The 19,832-nt window shown below is 40.8% G+C and overlaps 1 protein-coding gene and 1 long non-coding RNA gene across 3 annotated transcripts; one reads left to right on the plus strand and one right to left on the minus strand.

The window, feature by feature from the left end:
• Positions 1-1,848: 1,848 nt before the first annotated feature.
• On the plus strand, positions 1,849-5,925 carry LOC132890183 (uncharacterized). Its single transcript, XR_009655167.1, has 3 exons — positions 1,849-1,938; positions 4,492-4,635; positions 5,792-5,925. It is a non-coding gene; the product is annotated as an uncharacterized LOC132890183 (long non-coding RNA).
• A 4,951-nt stretch (positions 5,926-10,876) lies between these two features.
• Positions 10,877-19,832, minus strand: fgf24 (fibroblast growth factor 24). 2 transcript variants are annotated; one of them, XM_060927916.1, is made up of 5 exons: positions 19,145-19,832; positions 18,924-18,960; positions 15,833-15,995; positions 13,856-13,962; positions 10,877-12,658 (listed from the first exon to the last, which is right to left on the minus strand). In XM_060927916.1, the coding sequence occupies exons 1-5, from the start codon at positions 19,174-19,176 to the stop codon at positions 12,380-12,382; spliced, it is 618 nt and encodes a 205-aa protein (XP_060783899.1). In that variant the 5' UTR covers positions 19,177-19,832; the 3' UTR covers positions 10,877-12,379. The 2 variants fall into 2 exon arrangements, with proteins under 2 accessions (XP_060783899.1, XP_060783898.1); XM_060927915.1 differs by having other exon boundaries at positions 15,824-15,995.

Genomic DNA, 19,832 nt, shown 5'->3' on the forward strand with positions numbered 1-19,832 from the left:
TTGTCTCTGTCTGGGTATTTGGCGGAGTTTCAGGCCAACTGTTGCTACTACTAAGTAGTGGTCACTGTTGGCGTCCGCCCCTCTGTAGACACGCATGTCTCGCAAGGATCATCTCCACTTGTTGTTGATCACCACGTGGTCAATCTGGTTCACAGTGTATCCATCTGGTGACTTCCAGGTGAGCTTATGTATGTCCTTGTGCGGGAAGATGGTGCCCCCATCACACAGTTGTTGTTGAGACAAAGGTCCACCAGACGTTGTCCATTGTCGTTGATCACACCACACCCTTGTTTCCCCATGGCTCTTTCACTGTTGGTGTTATCCTGTCCAACTTTGCCGTTCATATCCCCTAGGATCACCAGCATGTCATATTGAGGGACTTTGGCTACTGCTTGTTGGAGTTGCTCATAGTAGTCATCTTTGTCCTCATCATTTGCCTCATTGGTTGGTGTGTAGCACTGTATGACTGTGAGCCTGCAGTACTTCGAGTCAAAGCGAGCTTTGATGAGTCTGCTGCTGATGGGCTCCCATTCAATCAGTGCTCTCGTCCTCGTTCTGTCGATCATGATTGCCACTCCACCGGCATGCACGTCCTTTTCTCCTGAAAACAAGATGGTTGTGCCCCGGGAGACTATCCATCCAGATCCAGTCCATCTACATTCACTAATGCCGAAAATGTCCAGATTGTACTTTTCCATTTCAGTGATGGCTTGGGCTGACTTCGATGTTTCATACATGGTCCAGACGTTCCACATCCCTACTCGGATTTTCTGTTTGGGCCTTAGGAAACTCTCCATCTCTCTCCTGACTTCCCTGGCTGGGCTTTCATCAGACGAGGTCATCCTGCCGGTTAGGCCTGAGTTTCTGTCCAGGTCCCTGCTGGGTGTACTAGTTCTCGTTGTGGTTTCTGTAACAGTTGTTGTTTTTACGGGGTGGGGGTGTTGGCCCCATGCCCAACCCCCAACCTGGAGAACCAGGGCACTGGTTTTGTCTGGCCTCTCACCCTCAGCCTGTCCAGCTTGGTTGAACCTTCCAGGAGCCGAGGCCCCCACCGGCTTAGCTCTCAGGGTCCTCAGGGCACGCAAACCTATCCACCACGACAAGGTACACCACCACAGATAAGAAAGTCCTGACTTTAATCCAATTGAAATGTTGTGGAAGGATCTGAAGCGAGCAGTTCATGTGAGGAGACCCACCAACATCCCAGAGTTGAAACTGTTCTGTACGGAGTAATGGGCTAAAATTCCTCCAAGCTGGTGTGCAGGCCTGATCAACAGTTACCGGAAACGTTTAGTTGCAGTTATTGCTGCACAAGGGGGTCACACCAGATACTGAAAGCAAAGGTTCACATACTTTTGCCACTCACAGATATGTAATATTGGATCATTTTCCACAGTAAATAAATGACCAAGTATAATATTTTTATCTCATTTGTTTAACTGGGTTCTCTTTATCTACTTTTCGGACTTGTGTGAAAATCTGATGATGTTTTAGGTCATATTTATGCAGAAATATAGAAAATTCTAAAGGGTTCACAAACTTTCAAGCACCACTGAGACTTGAGTATGTGTATGAGCCTTGGAAAAAGGACTATCTGCATCTGATAAATTATTTCAGTGGTGAATAATCAGATGATTCTAATGATGAAATCGGTGGTGTTTTGCAAGTTCAAAGTCGGGAAGGCAGATCAAAGGGTTCAGCAGCTATCTGGTGCCAATATGGAAAGTATGCCAAGCGGAAAACTGACATTGAATGTGTTTGTGGTAAAGAGCAAAAACTTTTATGCGATATAATACAGACACAGTCACTGAATTGTTTCACGGATAAACCCAGTTTGGAAATGAATGTCACACACAAGCCTGCATTGAAAATGGCCTATATAATGACCATAATAGCCAGGCATGTGAGAGGACCAGCATCAGGTGAACTCAGAAATAGGTAAGCAGCCTATTATATATAAAAACTCAGTGTGTGCATGTGCTTATGTTTATATGTGGCCATACTCGCAATAAAGCCTATTTATTTATTGTGTGTGAATACAGGTATAGACATGCAATGTGCCACAATAGTTTATATGGTCTAAATATAGCTAGTGACAGCTCGAAGCCAAGTGTGAATTTATAGCGGAGCAGAGCAAAGCATGCAGAGCGACACTCCATACTTAAAAGAATATGGTAATGCACTGACTTGATTTATTGACTTGGCTTTTGCGACCGTAGGGTACCCAATCATAAGTGCAAGGCAATATATCTCATAGACACTTGACCACCAGACAATGAAATTTGTATCTTTATTTCCATAAGATAGTTGGGTTTTTATCCAGCACTTATTTTAAATTTGTTTTTTAAAAAATAATGTGGGACTATTTACTCACACATTTTACACTCATCGGGGGCTCTACTTTTAGGTAGTGCATAAATACCTATATATATATATATATATATATATATATATATATATATATATATATATATATATATATACACACAGTGTCTTACAAAAGTATTCATCCCCCTTGGTGTTTGTCCTGTTTTGTTGCATTACAAGCTGGAATTAAAATGGATTTTTGGGGGGTTAGCACCATTTGATTTACACAACATGCCTACCACTTTAAAGGTGAAAATTGTTGTTTTATTGTGACACAAACAATAATTAAGATGAAAAAACAGAAATCTCGAGTGTGCATAAGTATTCACCCCCTTTCGTATGAAACCCCTAAATAAGAGCACGGTCCAACCAATTCACTTCATAAGTCACATAATTAGTTGATTAAGATCCACCTGTGTGCAATCAAAGTGTCACATGATCTGTCACATGATGTCTGTATAAATCGACCTGTTCTGGAAGGACCCTGACTCTGCTACATTACTAAGCAAGCAACATGTAAACCAAGGAGCACTCCAAACAGGTCACAGACAAAGTTGTGGAGAAGTATAGATCAGGGTTGGGTTATAAACAAATATCCCGAACTTTGAATATCCCAGGGAGCACCATTAAATCTATTTTCGCAAAATTGAAAGAATATGGCACCACTACAAACCTGACAAGAGAAGGTCCCCCACCAAAACTCACAGACCGGGCAAGGAGGGCATTAATCAGAGATGCAACAAAGACACCAAAGATAACACTGAAGGAGCTGCAGAGAGCCACAGTTGAGATGGGAGTATCTCTCCACAGGACCACTTTAAGCCATACACTCCACAGAGTGGGGTTTTATGGAAGAGTGGCCAGAAAAAAAGTCATTGCTTAAAAAATCGCTGTTGGAGTTTGCCCAACAGCATTTGGCAGACTCCCCAATCACATGGAAGAAGATTCTCTGGTCAAATGAGATAAAAATTGAACTTTTTGGCCATCATGGGAAATGCCATGTGTGGCGCAAACCCAACACCCTGAGAACACCATCCCTACAATGAAGCATGGTGGTGGCAGCACCATGCTATGGGGATGTTTTTCATCTGCAGGGACAGGAAAGCTGGTCAGGACTGAAGGAAATATGGATGGCACTAAATACAGGGCAATTCTGGAGGAAAACCTGTTTGAGTCAGCCAGAGGTTTGAGACTGGGACGAAGGTTCATGGTCCACCAGGACAATGACCCTAAACATACTGCTAAAACTACACTGGAGTGGTTTAAAGGAAAACATTTGAATGTCTTGGAATGGCCTAATCAAAGCCCAGACCTTAATCCAACTGAGAATCTTTGGCATAACTTGAAGATTGCTGTAAACCAACGCAACCCATCTAACTTGAGGAGTTGGAGCAGTTTTGCCTTGAGGAATGGGCAAAAGTCCCAGTGGCTAGATGTACTTAGCTAATAGAGACATACCTCAAGAGACTTGCAGCTGTAATTGTAGCAAAAGGTGGCTCTATAAAGTATTGACTTTGGGGGGGGGGGGGGGGGGGGGTGAATACCTATGCACACTCCAGATTTCTGGGTTTTTTTTCCATCTTAATTATTGTTTGTGTCACAATAAAAAAAAATGTGTACCTTTAAAGTGGTAGGCATGTTGTGTAAATCAAATGGTGCTAACACCCCAAAAATCCATTTTAATTCCAGGTTGTAATGCAACAAAACAGGACAAACACCAAGGGGGTTTTGCAACTTTTGCAAGGCACTGTATATATAAAAGTTTGAATGTCTATACTATTGTAGCTAACCAGCTTGCATCACCTGAATCCCTTTTCCATGTATTGTAATATTGTTGGCACAGAATCTGGCTTGAGTCTAACACAATGGGCGTAGCCCAAGAGCTCGGCCTGTAGATTCCTTTCAAAGCAATTGGGCTCAAAATGGTCCTCACAAACAACAGTATTTCTACCAAAGGAGAGTGTTTCTAAAGTGTGACCTGCTCCCAAGTTGTATAGCCACTGTTTAATAAGTCATTTACGTTGCTCAGTTGTCAGCAATGGAACACAGAAAAAATGCTTTCCCTTATTATCATGTTTATTATTTTTGCAACCATAGGCTTTGCACTCTGCTGTTTTTTCACAGTGTTTTGTATATCTGGCTACATCGTGGTGTCAGGCGCAGTGAGCCAATCAAGATACAGGAAACCTATCAACGATACTACATCATGCTGACCTTTGACACCGCCCACAAAATGGCAATATGGCCACACCCTTAAGTGGAACTTAAGTGAGTGGGAGAACAAAAGAATTTTAAAGCACTGCTTTATGTGAGACAGTGTGACAATATAGGGTAGTCAAAATGCATTTGTGCAAAACATGTAATATTTCTAGCCTATGTTTATTTTGCACTGTGGGTACCCTTTAAGAAAAATTCCTCTTCTATTTTCCTTACATATCACAAGCATCACAGTCATTGAGTGTGTACTTTCAGCCACAGTTTCCAACCCTATTTACTTTCCCATAGAGCTAAATGCAGATGCCGCTTGAGTCACTGTTTTCATTGTCACTGAAGCTTCTGTCTCTGCACTCCAATAATGAACCCTCTTTCATATTCATTGTATCATTTCCTCTAGCCATCTTGATCTAAACTCAAGTTCAATTAGGTGTGCTCAGCATTTGTGTACATGCCACAAATTATAATGTTAACTGCTTATTGGGAAGCAATGGCCTAATGGTGAGAGAACCAGCTTTTAGACCAAACAGTCACTGGTTCAGTTCCTTGGCTGAAATGCCCCTGAGCAAGGTACCTAACCCCCAACTGCTCCGGCAAGAGTGGTGGCGTACCTTGTGTCTGATTAGCCTAAGAAAAACTGATGATGTGATTATCAGTTTGGGTGATGCCTGGCCAAAACTAATAATTGCTTAATTCTATCAGGCAGTACACCTGTCAAGATTTACAACCTAATGTCATAGCCACTGCTTAATTTAAAAACCATTGTGCTGGGTTTTAGGATTAATCAAACAACAACAAAAAATAAATAAATACAAATATTTCTGAGTGCATGCCATTCGCAAGATATGAACATATGAATAAAGGTTTAGATCTTCATCCCAAACTTTTCCTTACAGTGTTTTTCCATTGCACATTCAAAAACAAGAACTGGCCCAAATAGCAATCAGCAGAAGCTGGAGTTCGAGTATATTTTCCTAGTCTAGTCTATGTGAGACAAAAGGAAAATCCAATGCATTATTATTTCAACACACAACAATATAATCACTGCACACTATACATTTACACCTTTTTCTGGTTGGCTGTTTGGATAACTGTGGCAGCGGGGGCGTGGTCAAGCACCGGTCTGTGACAGGAGGGCGGAGTCAGGGAAGGTGAGTGGCAGAATCACTACACCTGACGGTAATTAACCTGTGTTTGTGTGTCTTCCCAGTAACCGCGCCCTATTTAAGGAGGCAGAGGGAGAGCAGAGAGAGCGCTTCCCCGGATGAGACTGCAGTGTGTGTGTGTTTGTCTCTGTCTCCTGTTTGAAATTGTCTACTGAAAAGTGTGGCAATAAAGCCTGAATTGAATCCTGATCTCTGTCCTGCCGTCCTCTGTGCTCCACCCACCCATAGGGAACTTACCACAATAACCAAATAATACTGGCTGAGATTATATTCGTATATGTGTCTTCTCATCATTCCATGGCTTCATTTCTTTATTTTCAAACAACAAATGAGCCATACTTTAAAAATGGCTGCATACTATCAAAGTGTCCTACCAAGTGTTTCTGTGCATGCGTACTACAGTTTACTCACCTAAGAATTCATGATTCTTTAAATACAACCCCGATTCCAAAAAAGTTGGGACAAAGTACAAATTGTAAATAAAAACGGAATGCAATGATGTGGAAGTTTCAAAATTCCATATTTTATTCAGAACAGAACATAGATGACATATCAAATGTTTAAACTGAGAAAATGTATCATTTAAAGAGAAAAATTAGGTGATTTTAAATTTCATGACCACAACACATCTCAAAAAAGTTGGGACAAGGCCATGTTTACCACTGTGAGACATCCCCTTTTCTCTTTACAACAGTCTGTAAATGTCTGGGGACTGAGGAGACAAGTTGCTCAAGTTTAGGGATAGGAATGTTAACCCATTCTTGTCTAATGTAGGATTCTAGTTGCTCAACTGTCTTAGGTCTTTTTTGTCGTATCTTCCGTTTTATGATGCGCCAAATGTTTTCTATGGGTGAAAGATCTGGACTGCAGGCTGGCCAGTTCAGTACCTGGACCCTTCTTCTACGCAGCCATGATGCTGTAATTGATGCAGTATGTGGTTTAGCATTGTCATGTTGGAAAATGCAAGGTCTTCCCTGAAAGAGACGTCGTCTGGAAGGGAGCATATGTTGTTCTAGAACCTGGATATACCTTTCAGCATTGATGGTGTCTTTCCAGATGTGTAAGCTGCCCATGCCACATGCACTAATGCAACCCCATACCATCAGAGATGCAGGCTTCTGAACTGAGCGCTGATAACAACTTGGGTCGTCCTTCTCCTCTTTAGCCCGAATGACACGGCGTCCCTGATTTCCATAAAGAACTTCAAATTTTGATTCGTCTGACCACAGAACAGTTTTCCACTTTGCCACAGTCCATTTTAAATGAGCCTTGGCCCAGAGAAGACGTCTGCGCTTCTGGATCGTGTTTAGATATGGCTTCTTCTTTGAACTATAGAGTTTTAGCTGGCAATGGTGGATGGCACGGTGAACTGTGTTCACAGATAATGTTCTCTGGAAATATTCCTGAGCCCATTTTGTGATTTCCAATACAGAAGCATACCAGTATGTGATGCAGTGCTGTCTAAGGGCCCGAAGATCACGGGCACCCAGTATGGTTTTCCGGCCTTGACCCTTACGCACAGAGATTCTTCCAGATTCTCTGAATCTTTTGATGATATTATGCATTGTAGATGATGATATGTTCAAACTCTTTGCAATTTTACACTGTCGAACTCCTTTCTGATATTGCTCCACTATTTGTCAGCGCAGAATTAGGGGGATTGCTGATCCTCTTCCCATCTTTACTTCTGAGAGCCCCTGCCACTCCAAGATGCTCTTTTTATACCCAGTCATGTTAATGACCTATTGCCAGTTGAACTAATGAGTTGCAATTTGGTCTTCCAGCTGTTCCTTTTTTGTACCTTTAACTTTTCCAGCCTCTTATTGCCCCTGTCCCAACTTTTTTGAGATGTGTTGCTGTCATGAAATTTCAAATGAGCCAATATTTGGCATGAAATTTCAAAATGTCTCACCTTCGACATTTGATATGTTGTCTATGTTCTATTGTGAATACAATATCAGTTTTTGAGATTTGTAAATTATTGCATTCCGTTTTTATTTACAATTTGTACTTTGTCCCAACTTTTTTGGAATCGGGGTTGTATTTAATGCTGGAGGCATTTTCTGTTAAGTTAAACTGTCAAAACAGCCAACCTATAGTTTTATGTTGGAGGCATTTTTGTAAAGCTGAAAATAATAAAGTAGACAAAGTACCACAGAAGGTAGGACAAATCGTCAGAACAGGGCCAGTGCGTGTTTTGTGTATAAGGTTTCGCATACTGTGTGACATGGTATACATTGTTAGCCACAAACAATGCTGCTACCCTCATCTACCATTAGGTTGGTGCCAGCCCTGTATATGTATACAAAATTTAAAATCAAAATGGTTCAATGGAAAATGGTAAAGAAAGGGTAACAGTATAAGCATAAAAATTTGGTTCCCATGCACTATTTCCTCGTGTGTATTGTGTTGTTCATATGTCTTTTCAGTCTCCAAAGTTGAACCTGTATCATCTCACTCTTAAATTGGACATTTAAAATATTATGTTATAATAAGGTCCTGGAACATAAAGTAGCCATATAAAAACAACCCTCAGCTATACATGAATCGCAAAATGACTTCTGTATGTCCCAGAGTAAAAACAGAGCAGTTGCATGCGGTCGCACATTTCGCTGGAAAGACGAAAGCTTGCGGTGTCTGTGCTTCAGGGGGAAAAAACATTGCACAGCAAGCTATGACAGTTAGGATCATATTATAGGTCGACCATTATTTTGGTTTTACGTGTTTCTTGCACCTCACAACCTCAAGAAGGAGTTAAGTAATATTTAAGGAGACAAAGTTTTTCTGTCTAGGGAATGGCTGGACCACCAGATTTCTGTTGACATAGCCTTTTCATTAAATATGCGGTTGCTGAAGAGTGCACTTCAGTGGGCTTGTGTCCATCTGTCACTCGTTCCACTGCTGACAGAGCCACTGAACACTTCAGCAAGACAGTGACCACTGTGCTATTATACACACTTTATTTTCAGAGAAAAAACAAATGTTAATTAGTTTACTTTGGACATGACCAGTGGGGGGAAAAAAACGCATTTTTATGAGTTTTTCCAAAAAGCAGTTCTTAACTTCACATTGTTCTAAAAATACACACGATGCACCAAGGCAGTCTGGTCAAGGATAGAAAAGCCAGGTCCCTGTGAAACCTTTCGCTATTCTAACCTCCTGCATTGGAGTCAGAACCTCCTTTTGCCTGTGAATAGCCATCCGTCGTTAGTAGTGAGTTCACAGAGCCATCGTCCTGAAAGGGAGGAGTGCCACAGAGGGATGTTATGTTTCATTTCAGCATACTGGGTCTGTTCCAGGGCCATCCTCCACTGATCAAAGGTTAAGCCCTGCACTGAATGCTTTCTGTTCTTTAATTTTCAGATGTCTGGACTCTTAAAAAATCTGTATTCAACTTTCTTGAGTGCTGTCATTGCAAAATGGTTCCATCTACATGGATATCAGATACTTTTAGGGTTGCGTCTTATTCCTAAAACAAAAAACATGTCTGTTACAGTCACTTTTATACTCCTATTTAAAGTATGAGGTTAATCTGATCCTGATCTCTGATAGCGTGATGCCATGAGATTCCGGTGATGTGTACACATTTTACAGCAATGGTAATACATTTTTTTTTCTCTTATCAGCATTTGCATGGACCCTCCTTTCCATCCTGTCTCATCAAAAATGTGTTCGACAAAAAAATATTAAGAGAATGCGCTCTGGGTGTTTCTTTAAAAACTGTAATGTCCAGACAGCCGTCTGTGCGAAAAAGATGGAATATTTTTTCAGCTTTCTATTTTGAGTAATGGAAGCCATGTAGTACATATCACTCCACTTTCCACCTCAAGAAAGAATGAAAATGGAGACACAAAAAGAAAGATGGAGAGGTTGTTGGGCATTTAAATCAGATCATGTCCTCCAGTCTTTGCCCGCTGTAGGTGGCTGTATAGAGCTAGATCTGATAACATCGGTGGGAAGTTAAACAAAAGGCATTTTTTACTCAAAACGGCCATCTTTCAGGCTGACTGCTACTGTAAACACCATTCCTGAATACAACATTATAAGACATGCTATCCTGCATTCCTTCTCCTCCTCCTTTAAAGAAACAGCTCAAATAGTCTTGCCAAAAAGAAGTCACTAGGTGTGAGAGGAATAGAGTGAGAAAGATCACAAATAGAAAGAAATACTTGAAAATTCCAGACATTGAACTACAACATTTTGCACGTCAGTGCTACCCATATGTGAAAAGTGCAATGAGTGTGCATCTGTGCTAATGTCAGTTATTGACACACTGAACTCTAGAAGAAAAAAAAATGTGTTTCTCTTGAGGCTAATGTAGTCAGTCTAATGAGGGTACTGTCTTCCACAAAGTAATGTCTTCCAGAACAAGATTTCATACCAGAAGATTTGAAAATCCATTTGGAAAAGGAATAGTTCCATTAACCTTAATACCTTTCCGAACATTCTCTTTGAACATTCCTCTACTCCCTCTGGTTCTAATTGATTTCATAAAAAGAGGCAATATGTAAAAGCGAGGAGGGAATCTGTTGACATAACCTTGAGTCTAAACGATCCTTGAATTCTCATGTTGTCTGAGAATCTCTTAGCTGTCTTTATGCGCCTCATAACTTAATTATGACACATTTCCTGGACCTTGTTGCTCATTTCTGAAGTGCAATTCACCTTTTCATAGCCTGTTAACAGTTCAGATGACAAAAAGCGTCCTATCCAAGCACATCCATTCCCACATTCATAGCCTCTTCATAGGATGAGAAATGTATGCAACCTACTTCTGGGCTGAAATCTACCAAAACCATCTATGAAAATCCAGGTTTCTTCCTTTAGTCTGCTGACATACAGTATGGGAAATGGAAAGATGTAGTTGGAAAAATGCAAGTTACAGATAAATAAGGGAAGTGTGCACATGGATGAACGTTAAACTGGGAAGCAAATCCTGAGCATTTTACGAATCTTAAAAATGTCTCGCAGTGAATTGTTTCTTGGCAAAATGAATAAAGTATTAGTCTTTAGAGGTCTTCTAAGCAAAATACAAGACATTTTGAAGCATCTGAAGCTGAAACTTAAGAAAACACAATCATTCTTTTTCTTTTTTTTTAATATAGTCCTTATTTTTATTAAGAGGTCAAATAAATTCATCAGGTTGTATTTACAGAGAAAGGCAATAAATATTTTTTATAATAGTCATAAAATTATTATTTTTTTGCATACTTTTTTTTCTAGACCATACATGTGGCATGTTTGTTAGTAGTATCTCTTACAAAACCTGTCATGTGACAAAGGAGTATATAGATTTGTTTACACTACAGCGACACCCATGTGAAGGGTAAACCTTAGCCCTTAGCACAGGTGAGTTTAGTGAAAGGTGTTCTACCTTCCCTGTTGTAGCTCAATTCAGAATGGTCAGGTATAAAGCCTTAGTGGACATAAGTACATATACAGCGCAATGTTGTCTAAACCATCATAGAAGGAGTTTACAAATGGAAATCTGGAATGCGGCATAACCTAATATGTATTCCTACAGAGTGGAAGATTTAAAGAAGTGACCATTTTACTGGCTCTGAGAACAGCATATGAAATTGGTGGTGGGGGGGGGCATTAGGCTTATAACAGATTTTGTGGTAATTCTTCAGAAACTACTGTATAGTACGATGAATTCCCATAGCACTTTGCAATAAAAAAAGGAAGTACATATGTGTGTGCTAGTGTTTGAGATCAGGCCCACTGTCACTACAGTGCATTCTTGTAAATCTTGCACCAACATACAATAAGAAAGGTCAAAAGGTTCTCATCAAATCATCATGTTATGCTCTTTGAGTCCCTTCAACTCCAAGCTTCTCTTCATTTGTTTTAACAAGCACTACCGCCATAGCAGATGCTGATGCCTGGCTAGTCAAAGCATGTTGTGCTCTGCTGAATCACAGGTTGCACAAAAATGTAAAAGGAATCATACAATTGCTGGGTGTGATTAAGCACACTTCACACGCAGACAGGCCAAGAGAGAACACTCAGACTTCTCACCGAAAAATCACTGACCAGAAATGAAGGCAATGAGATGCTTCATGGAAGGCCCTTCAAAATATTGCACTCAAAGCTAGTGTTGGCCTGTGTTGAAGCTGGTACAGAGTCCTGCCATGTGACCCCGTTATCACGCTCCTCTTGCATTTAAATGATAGCCCATTCCAGCAGGAACAACAAAAAAAAACAAAAACGGATCCTTGTTGTTTGGGCTAATTCAAAATGAAATACAGAAGTTTTTCTTGGTTATTGGAGTCAAATTTCTCCTTTTCAACAGGATGCCTGCTGCTGTAAACTCGTCAAAGTGGGTGACCACAGTTCCTTTTTTGTCATCCATAGTTTGTCCAATATAAATAACAGAGAGTAACAGACACAATATAACATTAATGATAACCCAGAGACATTCAATACCTAAGAAAGACTCAGAGATCTGAAAATATAAAAATAAAACATCTTTGAACTTTTTTAAGCTTTTTGTCTTTTTTTTTTTCATCCTGTAGCCATCTTTCAGTTTTCCTCTCCTGTTGCTTAATCACAATAACCTTTATGCTTTTTTTAAGGCAAGAAGTTTGAGATGTCTGTAAAGGAAGAGTGCATGCTTGGTCCATGTCCCTTCAGTTTGTTTTGTGGTTTGACCTTAAGCGTCGTGCCCTACGTGTCCGTTTCGTTACAGTGGTGAAACGGAACTCCTCCTGAGGGTCCACCTTGCCCTTCGGGTCACGTTTCATGAAATGCACTTCCTGCTGTGTCTGTGTGGTCTGTGAGCCTTTCTTGGGCCGGCCTCTGCGGTTGAAGCCCAGATACCAGCCTTTGTACATGGCAGACACTAACGCTGTGTAGTTGTTTTCCAAGAACTCCTCCACGAACACACACTCTGGGTTACTCCCATTGAGCTGCAGGAGAGAGAGAAAACAACATGTCAGATGAAGCCCACCTGTTGAGCAACTCTCCCAAACTTGTCAGCTGAGTTTACTTGTGAGGTGTTAAAGCTAAAGAAAAGTGTTAGAGTTAAAAAAAAAAAAGAAAAGAAAAGGTTTTCATCAGATCTGATATGTCGTGCATTGTTATCAGTTCAAGTGAATAGAAAAGTAGCCTCCTTTAAAATTCCAGTAAAGTGCTTGCAATGTAAGGTCTTGTTTCTGGGAATATGGAGATCTCCCAAACTCTAGTGACCTCCGGTCTAAGCCCTAGTCTACTGTCTGGGGTTGTCATTTTTCAGTCTTGACAAGGTTTCTGCCTCTATATACAGTATGTACCATTTATACAAATCACCTATAGATCAAGTGAAAAATAGAAGATGAGACTGGATATGCTACTATTTATGCTTATCCTTGGCATCAAGCAAGCCAGAAAATGAAAACTAAATGAAAGGGGTGCTGCAATTTCTATCTCAAATGTGCACATTTGATACTTTTTCACCAGACTCATGCACCCACTTTGATTTAACCAGACATCTGTGAAACATAAAACATTGGCTCACTCTTGCCACTGTTGCAGCTGCTTGAGTTTTTTTTTTTTTTCAATGCATGTCATCGGTTTTACAGTACAGCAACATGATATGAAAGACATCATCACTGTATTTACACTGTATGAAAGAAACATTTCCACCAACTGGTTAATCACCTGCATGATGACTGGAAGAGACTGTGAGGATAAAGTTTTAACTGTGACTCACTAAGTAGGGAAGGCTGTGTCACTCAGTGGCCTCAAGTGCTACATACATCATTACGCTACTCTGTATGATGCCTCCTAGTGATCAGACAGCAAAATAGCTTTGGGTTGGCTTTTAATGAGGTCAGTAATTGACAGCATAATGAATTTCTATGTCAAACTGTGGATGACAAACTCTTAAGTCAGCTTTCAAAATTTCTCTTTTCAGAAGAAGAAGAAGAAGAAGAAGAAGAAGAAGAAGCCTTTATTTGTCACATGCACACTTTCAAGCACAGTGAAATTCATCCTCTGCATTTAACCCATCTGAAGCAGTGAACACAGAAGCGCAGTTTGCAACTGTAAAGTATAATTTGGCATGTCTTTTGAGAAGGTTATATGACGGATGCTGAGTCTCAATTAAGTAAATGGCAGACTCTTACCTTGCCAATGATTTTGCCATTCTTGTTCATGCAGATATAGTAGCCACTTTCTTTTCCTTTTATTCGAACATGACTCCCAAATGTCTCTGTCTCAACAACGAGGAGAGCTGGAATGAAAAAGGACATATTAAAACATATTAAAGCCATGAAGACACAACTGAAGGAAAAAAAAATCTAAGAAGAATGCTGTTTAGCATTCATACACATTTATTTGTGAATTAGAGGTCATTTTAGTAAAACACATCTCATCACTTCATTATTGGAAAAAAAAAATTGTGAGAAAAAATGATGAAGACCGATCAATGGCGCACACACAAATGGTGAGAATCACTCCCATGACCACCCTGAACACTCTCTCTCTCTCGTTCTCACTCACTCTCTTGCTCTCTCAGTGTGTTTGGGCACCTTTGTTCAGGCTCACCCCTCCCATGGGGAGCTATCTGCCAAACCTCTTGGAGCAGTTAAGATCCCTGGGGATTGGGTTTCCAGTCGCCTTTAGTCCCTGCTCACTCAATCAAAAAGTTAAGATGATCCATTTGCTTAACACACAGAGCTATTCAGTGGAGCTCAAAGGCAGGGGGCTCAGAGGGCAATGCCAAAATTGTCCCTTTTAAAAACATCTCACAGTACAACAAGCGGGGGAACCAGTTCAGGCAGAGCACTTGAGATTTGTGCAGGAGCAAGAGAAATAGCCCTCTACCTTGGTTTAGGCCAGCAGATAAGCAGGTGACCTTACAAAGGCACTGCTAAAACAGCAGAGAAAAAGAGAATAACCAAGGGACGACAGAATGGATGGAGGGGGTATAGAGTGCACAGGGAGCTGTACACCTGTTTCCCTTGACTATTTATTTTAAATTATAGATATAACATGTGCCTTAAGAAGTTCCTCCTGTATAACAGGCATATGCTTGTTCATGGCATTTTATTTATTTTTTTTTAAATATGTCTGACGTACTTCTTGTTCTCAGGGCCATACATCTGTTTCACATGTTTGCCAGACCAGAGCACGAAGCAAAGTTTGTACAGAAAAATCAGCTGTTGCATATGTCACAGTTGCTGTATGTTAGAAATGTTCTGTGTTTGTACATAAAAATAACTGAAATTGGCTGGCATTAGGAATAATGAACGTCTGTACTACTAGTAAGTAGTGAACTATTATCCTTTGTGAAGTGATTATTAGAACACGAAGCCGACGTATTGAATTAGCGCTGTGTCTTTGTATTGCTGAGAGGCAGAGAGCTCTCAGGTGCCAGGTGTGGGGATTTACCTGGATCTGCGTACAATCCTGCTCACACAGGTACAGGACGACCTTTATGTCTGAGCTTTAGTCACAATGCTGTACACTTCAAACCTAACACCAATTTGACTGCCTCAACAAAGGAAAAATGCTATATTCTAGTTTATTCCCAAACCGACACCAAGAAACTGACAGTTATCACTATGTGGAGGCTTTGAACATGTGACTCAGGCATAGGCAAGTCCATCACCATAAGAGCACGGTAGTAAAGGCGCGGCTTAAGCCCTGCGCCTGATGGGGAGTTACTACAACAGCACAGAGCAAGACTCTGGCTGACACAGTTGAAAATGAGGTTGGATGTAAACACACTTTTATCACTCAATGCTGCTCAGTCCACCATTCACTGCGTTTGCCTCTACCCACATCCAACCAAACCAACCCCCACCCACGCCCCAGTCCCCTTCCCTGTCCAATCCGTGGGCTGATTTGAAGCTTCTTTTGTGATCGCCAAAGATCTGGACCTATAATCTGTGATCAAAACGGAGCACAAATTGCTTCCAGGACATGAGCAGACGATGTTATGGTGAGTAATGTTACTCAGTAAAATGAGCAAGCAATTAAACTTCTAGGATGTAAAGTACATCAGGATATGTGTGTGTGTGTGTGTGTGTTTGCTGTAAGGCCATCAGATCTGTCTAAAGTGGTGGAAGAGCACAGGAATGCTCCCATACCGTACTTGCCCCCATCGTCTCCGTTAGCATTGATCTTCTTGCCAAGGATCTGCACATGCTTCCCTGTTGTCCGGCTGTACAGCTGGTATATCCGCACCTGTTTCCGACTCACGTCATCACGTGTGTGGTTCTCAATGTAGATGCGGAAGTCTGCAGAACTCTGGTGCGACTCCTAGACGCAGAGAAGCAGAGGGTCAGAGTGGGTGATGAAACCTTTTTACAGTAAAGTGTAGAGAGGCTGGATGTCATTACAAGAAATAAATGTTAGTTGATAGAAGTTGTTCTAATTTCCTTTTTATGTCTGGATATTTTGTTCAAAAGTAATTCTGAAGATCAAAACTTTCGAAAGAATGTTCAAGATTACAGGCAGTTTCAGCCAATCTGTGTAGCCTTCAGAAAGACAAAGCATGATTTCAGGTTAGTGTTCTCTTTTCATCTCTTCGAGTAAAGCAGCTGAATACTATGTGCCTGGAGCTAAACCGAGAAAACAAGTATTCCATTTCCAATAGCAAGCCACTAGCAATTATCCACCTGAAGGATCAGGACCTGTTTCTCTGTCATCAAACAAATATCTGCCTGAGATCAGAATTACCCTCATAAATCACACGCATGCAGACACACACATCTGCAGACATGCTAACAGACATTTACGCGTGACACATCTGCAGCGAGATATGTGTACACACACACCCACCCACCCACATAAAACTATACAACCTAAGGGATCTTTCAGTACCCAGCATTCATTTTCATTCACATATTTTATCCGCTGTGCCAGTTACCTGAGGCTTTATCCAAAAAAATATTCCCATGCAAGCTTTCATTTGCTATCCTCCTTAACTTTTCTCCCCAATCCTCTTCTGCTCACCATTCCTGACATCCCTCCATATGAGGAAAACGTATACTTTCAGAACCCGTGGAATCTCAGACCAAGCCAAGGCTGCTCTCCTCAGCTGTATGACTGGTAATTACCCAGTAATGGGCTTTTATGTGGCTGCTCTCAGGTGGCTAATTATATACACATTACATACTCTGACTCGCTGTTATTTTAACCTCAGCAAATTAATGACATTTAGAGTGTGCGAAGGGAAATGCACTCATGGCAGAACAAATCTTTAACGCTGAGATGAGAAACAAGACACTTCCACTAAGCTGCATGTGCACTGGACCATGAGATGCATGTGAGGACGCTCGGAACACTCCGAATATCCCATACGGGGTCCAAAGCTCACTTCTATTGCATTTAACGCCAAAACATTTATTTATGTCTGCACGGAATTATCCATGATTTAATTGACTGACTTCATACATCAATCAATAAATAGCAACACTACCACTGATATATGCTATATGCTTGTGATCAATAAGTATAGGTCACTTACGAATGCATAGATAGAAAATTAAGAAATTTTTCAGTCTCTATAATAAAACGTCATTATAAACACAAAATAAATTGGTCATGAAAGATTTACTGACATTTTGATTTAACCACAGCATATATTTACACACATGGTATATGTTGTGAATTTTTTCAGGCAGGTTTGAGTTTATAACACAAAGACGGTCTGACTTCTTTTCTAGAGTAGTTCTGTCTTGAAAGAAAGCCCACACACACTATGCCTATGAGGGAACACACACACAAAACCTCTCCTTTGAGGGATTTGCTCTGAAATCTCTCCATCTCTAGTCAAACACTGAGGTGTGTTTGGCTGCATCTCAGCGTAAGCAGGAAAACGGGACATGCCTATGCAAAACATTTTTATCATGCTGCCTGTCTCCCTTCAAAGCCATCCTAGCGAAATGGATATCATTGGGACTTCAAAAGATCAGCACCATCCTCGCTAAGAAGCTGTGCACTCTTGCATGTCCGATAGGGCCCTATCTGCAGACACCATTCTCCGCTGTAGCTCAGGAAACAATGCATCAATGCACTGCCACTTCAGCCCTGCTCTTATAGACTTATCACACCATTGATTTCCCAGCATTTCCTCAAAGAAGAAAAGGACCAAACCCATTATAAAATACCGAGTGACGGAATGAAGGAGAACAAAGCAGGAAGCATTTATATGCTTGCATGTGCGACCTGCAATTAAAGCACTAGTATTGTAATTACTGACACAAAACGCTGAGGAATCAGACAGCCTGCACTATGGTCTTGTTTACGCCAACTGTTGTGGAATAAAGATCATCGTGCAGGATTATATAACCAGCTTCGGTTCTATCTACTTAATATAAACTGCTTTTGTTCATTAATTGAGGGTGTCTTTGTAGATGCCTGCTGTTGGTATGACATGTTAATACAAGATTTTATAATCATTGCATTAGCCTATCCAGAAGTAACAGGAAGAAGGAAAAAAAAAAAAGATTTGTGCAATTTTCTTCTGAAATATTTGCAAAAATAGGAGATTGTTTGAACTCAGGTTAAAATTTTGCAAATGTAGTAGGCTTGTTATAGCATTAATCCGTCTTTATTTATCTTTTAATTGTTGCGAATAGGCTAATTTCATATCCACTGTGTCTGTCTCTTATCTGAATCTTGCAGAGTGAAAAAGGAAAGACAAACTAGGACAATGTAAAACAACAAAAACAGAGAAATATGTATATATATATATATATATATATATATATATATATATATATATATATATATATATATATATATATATGTGTGTGTGTGTGTGTGTTATCTTGTAGCCTATGGCTGCATTCGTTATTGCAGAATAATTTGAATTTGCATTACTGATTTATTATATAATGAATTGGGATATCTGCTTCAGATCTGTAACAGATTTATTCCATAAGCTACAGTAAAATATATATATATATATATATATATATATATATATATATATATATATATATATATATATATATATATAAATGTCGGCTGTTTTTGAAATGTTGCGCGCGCATCTTTAGAAGCAGTTAAGCTATTTAGTGCATCATTAGTTTACATAACTTTTTTTTTAAATCATTTAAAGAACAAAGTTTCAAAGTCAGATGGCATTGCACAATTAATCCTGATCCGTGTTCTGATCTGTATATCAGTATATTAAACCTTTGTAGGTTTTAATCCTGTTTAATGATCAGTCAGACCTACCTGTAACTGGAAGTAGAGGACCAGAAAATGTAAACACCTGGAGAAAGAGACAGGGAGAGGGGGGAAAAAAGACGGAAAAAAAGGAGGAGTAAATCACAACGAATTAGATGATTTTTTTTTTTTTTAAAGCGCATCAGCATGCACGACACCCTCACATCTGGCTTTGAGCGACTTCTATTGGCAAGAATGCTGGGACTGGTGAATGAAAACGGCTTTCTTACACGTAGCTGAACCTTGAAGGCAGCACGGACATCTTGGTCAGATCCACCTGTTCCCAGCACCCGCCGGTCCAGTCTAAACACTGCGCCGAGGCCTCACGCGCAAAATCCCGGGGGAGACTCGCGCTCCCAGTGACACGAGAGATCAGTGCAGTACAGCTGTGCCGCTGGGAGCCACATCAGGCTCTTCCTCAATTTGCCTGGTCTGAATGGGAACAACCGGTCGGATCTGCGTCCGTTTCCTCCCCTTCCTCCGAGTTCCCGCACGCTTTGCGGTTTGGCTCCGCTGCGCGCGCACGCCGTTCTCTCGCTCCGAGCGCGGAAAGATTCAATTTGCACGCGGGATGGGGCTCTTCCGCGCTGACTCCAAATTCCACAGGCGCGCTTTTTTTCACGCCTAGGGAGTGTCGGTCCGGTATTCAGACGAAGAAGTTCAATTCCGCTCGTACCTGCCGGTAAAGTCCACCTCAGCATGGGTCAAGGGTAACTTTCCATGTCCGGTTGTTGCGGAGGTCAGAAAAGAAAAAGTTGCTCAGGGGGATGAGGAATAAGTTGCGGCAAAACAAAACACATATGTATATACCGAAATGAGTTCGGATTAAACTGTTATCCGGTATAAAAAAGCGCGTGCAGACGGAGTGAGTAACAATCCGGAGCGCGTGTCAGCGGTTCATGTGCCGCAGAGGCTCGG

Source organism: Neoarius graeffei, chromosome 8 (genome assembly GCF_027579695.1).
Source record: "Neoarius graeffei isolate fNeoGra1 chromosome 8, fNeoGra1.pri, whole genome shotgun sequence".
NCBI classification, from domain to species: Eukaryota; Metazoa; Chordata; class Actinopteri; order Siluriformes; family Ariidae; genus Neoarius; species Neoarius graeffei.

Bases quoted from the DNA above. Each gene is read 5' to 3' on its own strand.
- fgf24 (XM_060927915.1), bottom strand. From the start codon at position 19,176: ATGTCCGTGCTGCCTTCAAGGTTCAGCTACGT. The intron at 15,996-18,923 runs GTAGGTCTGACT...CTCTGCGTCTAG, and splicing joins TCCTCTACTTCCAGTTACAG to GAGTCGCACCAGAGTTCTGC. The intron at 12,659-13,855 runs GTAAGAGTCTGC...TCTCTCCTGCAG, and splicing joins ATGGCAAAATCATTGGCAAG to CTCAATGGGAGTAACCCAGA.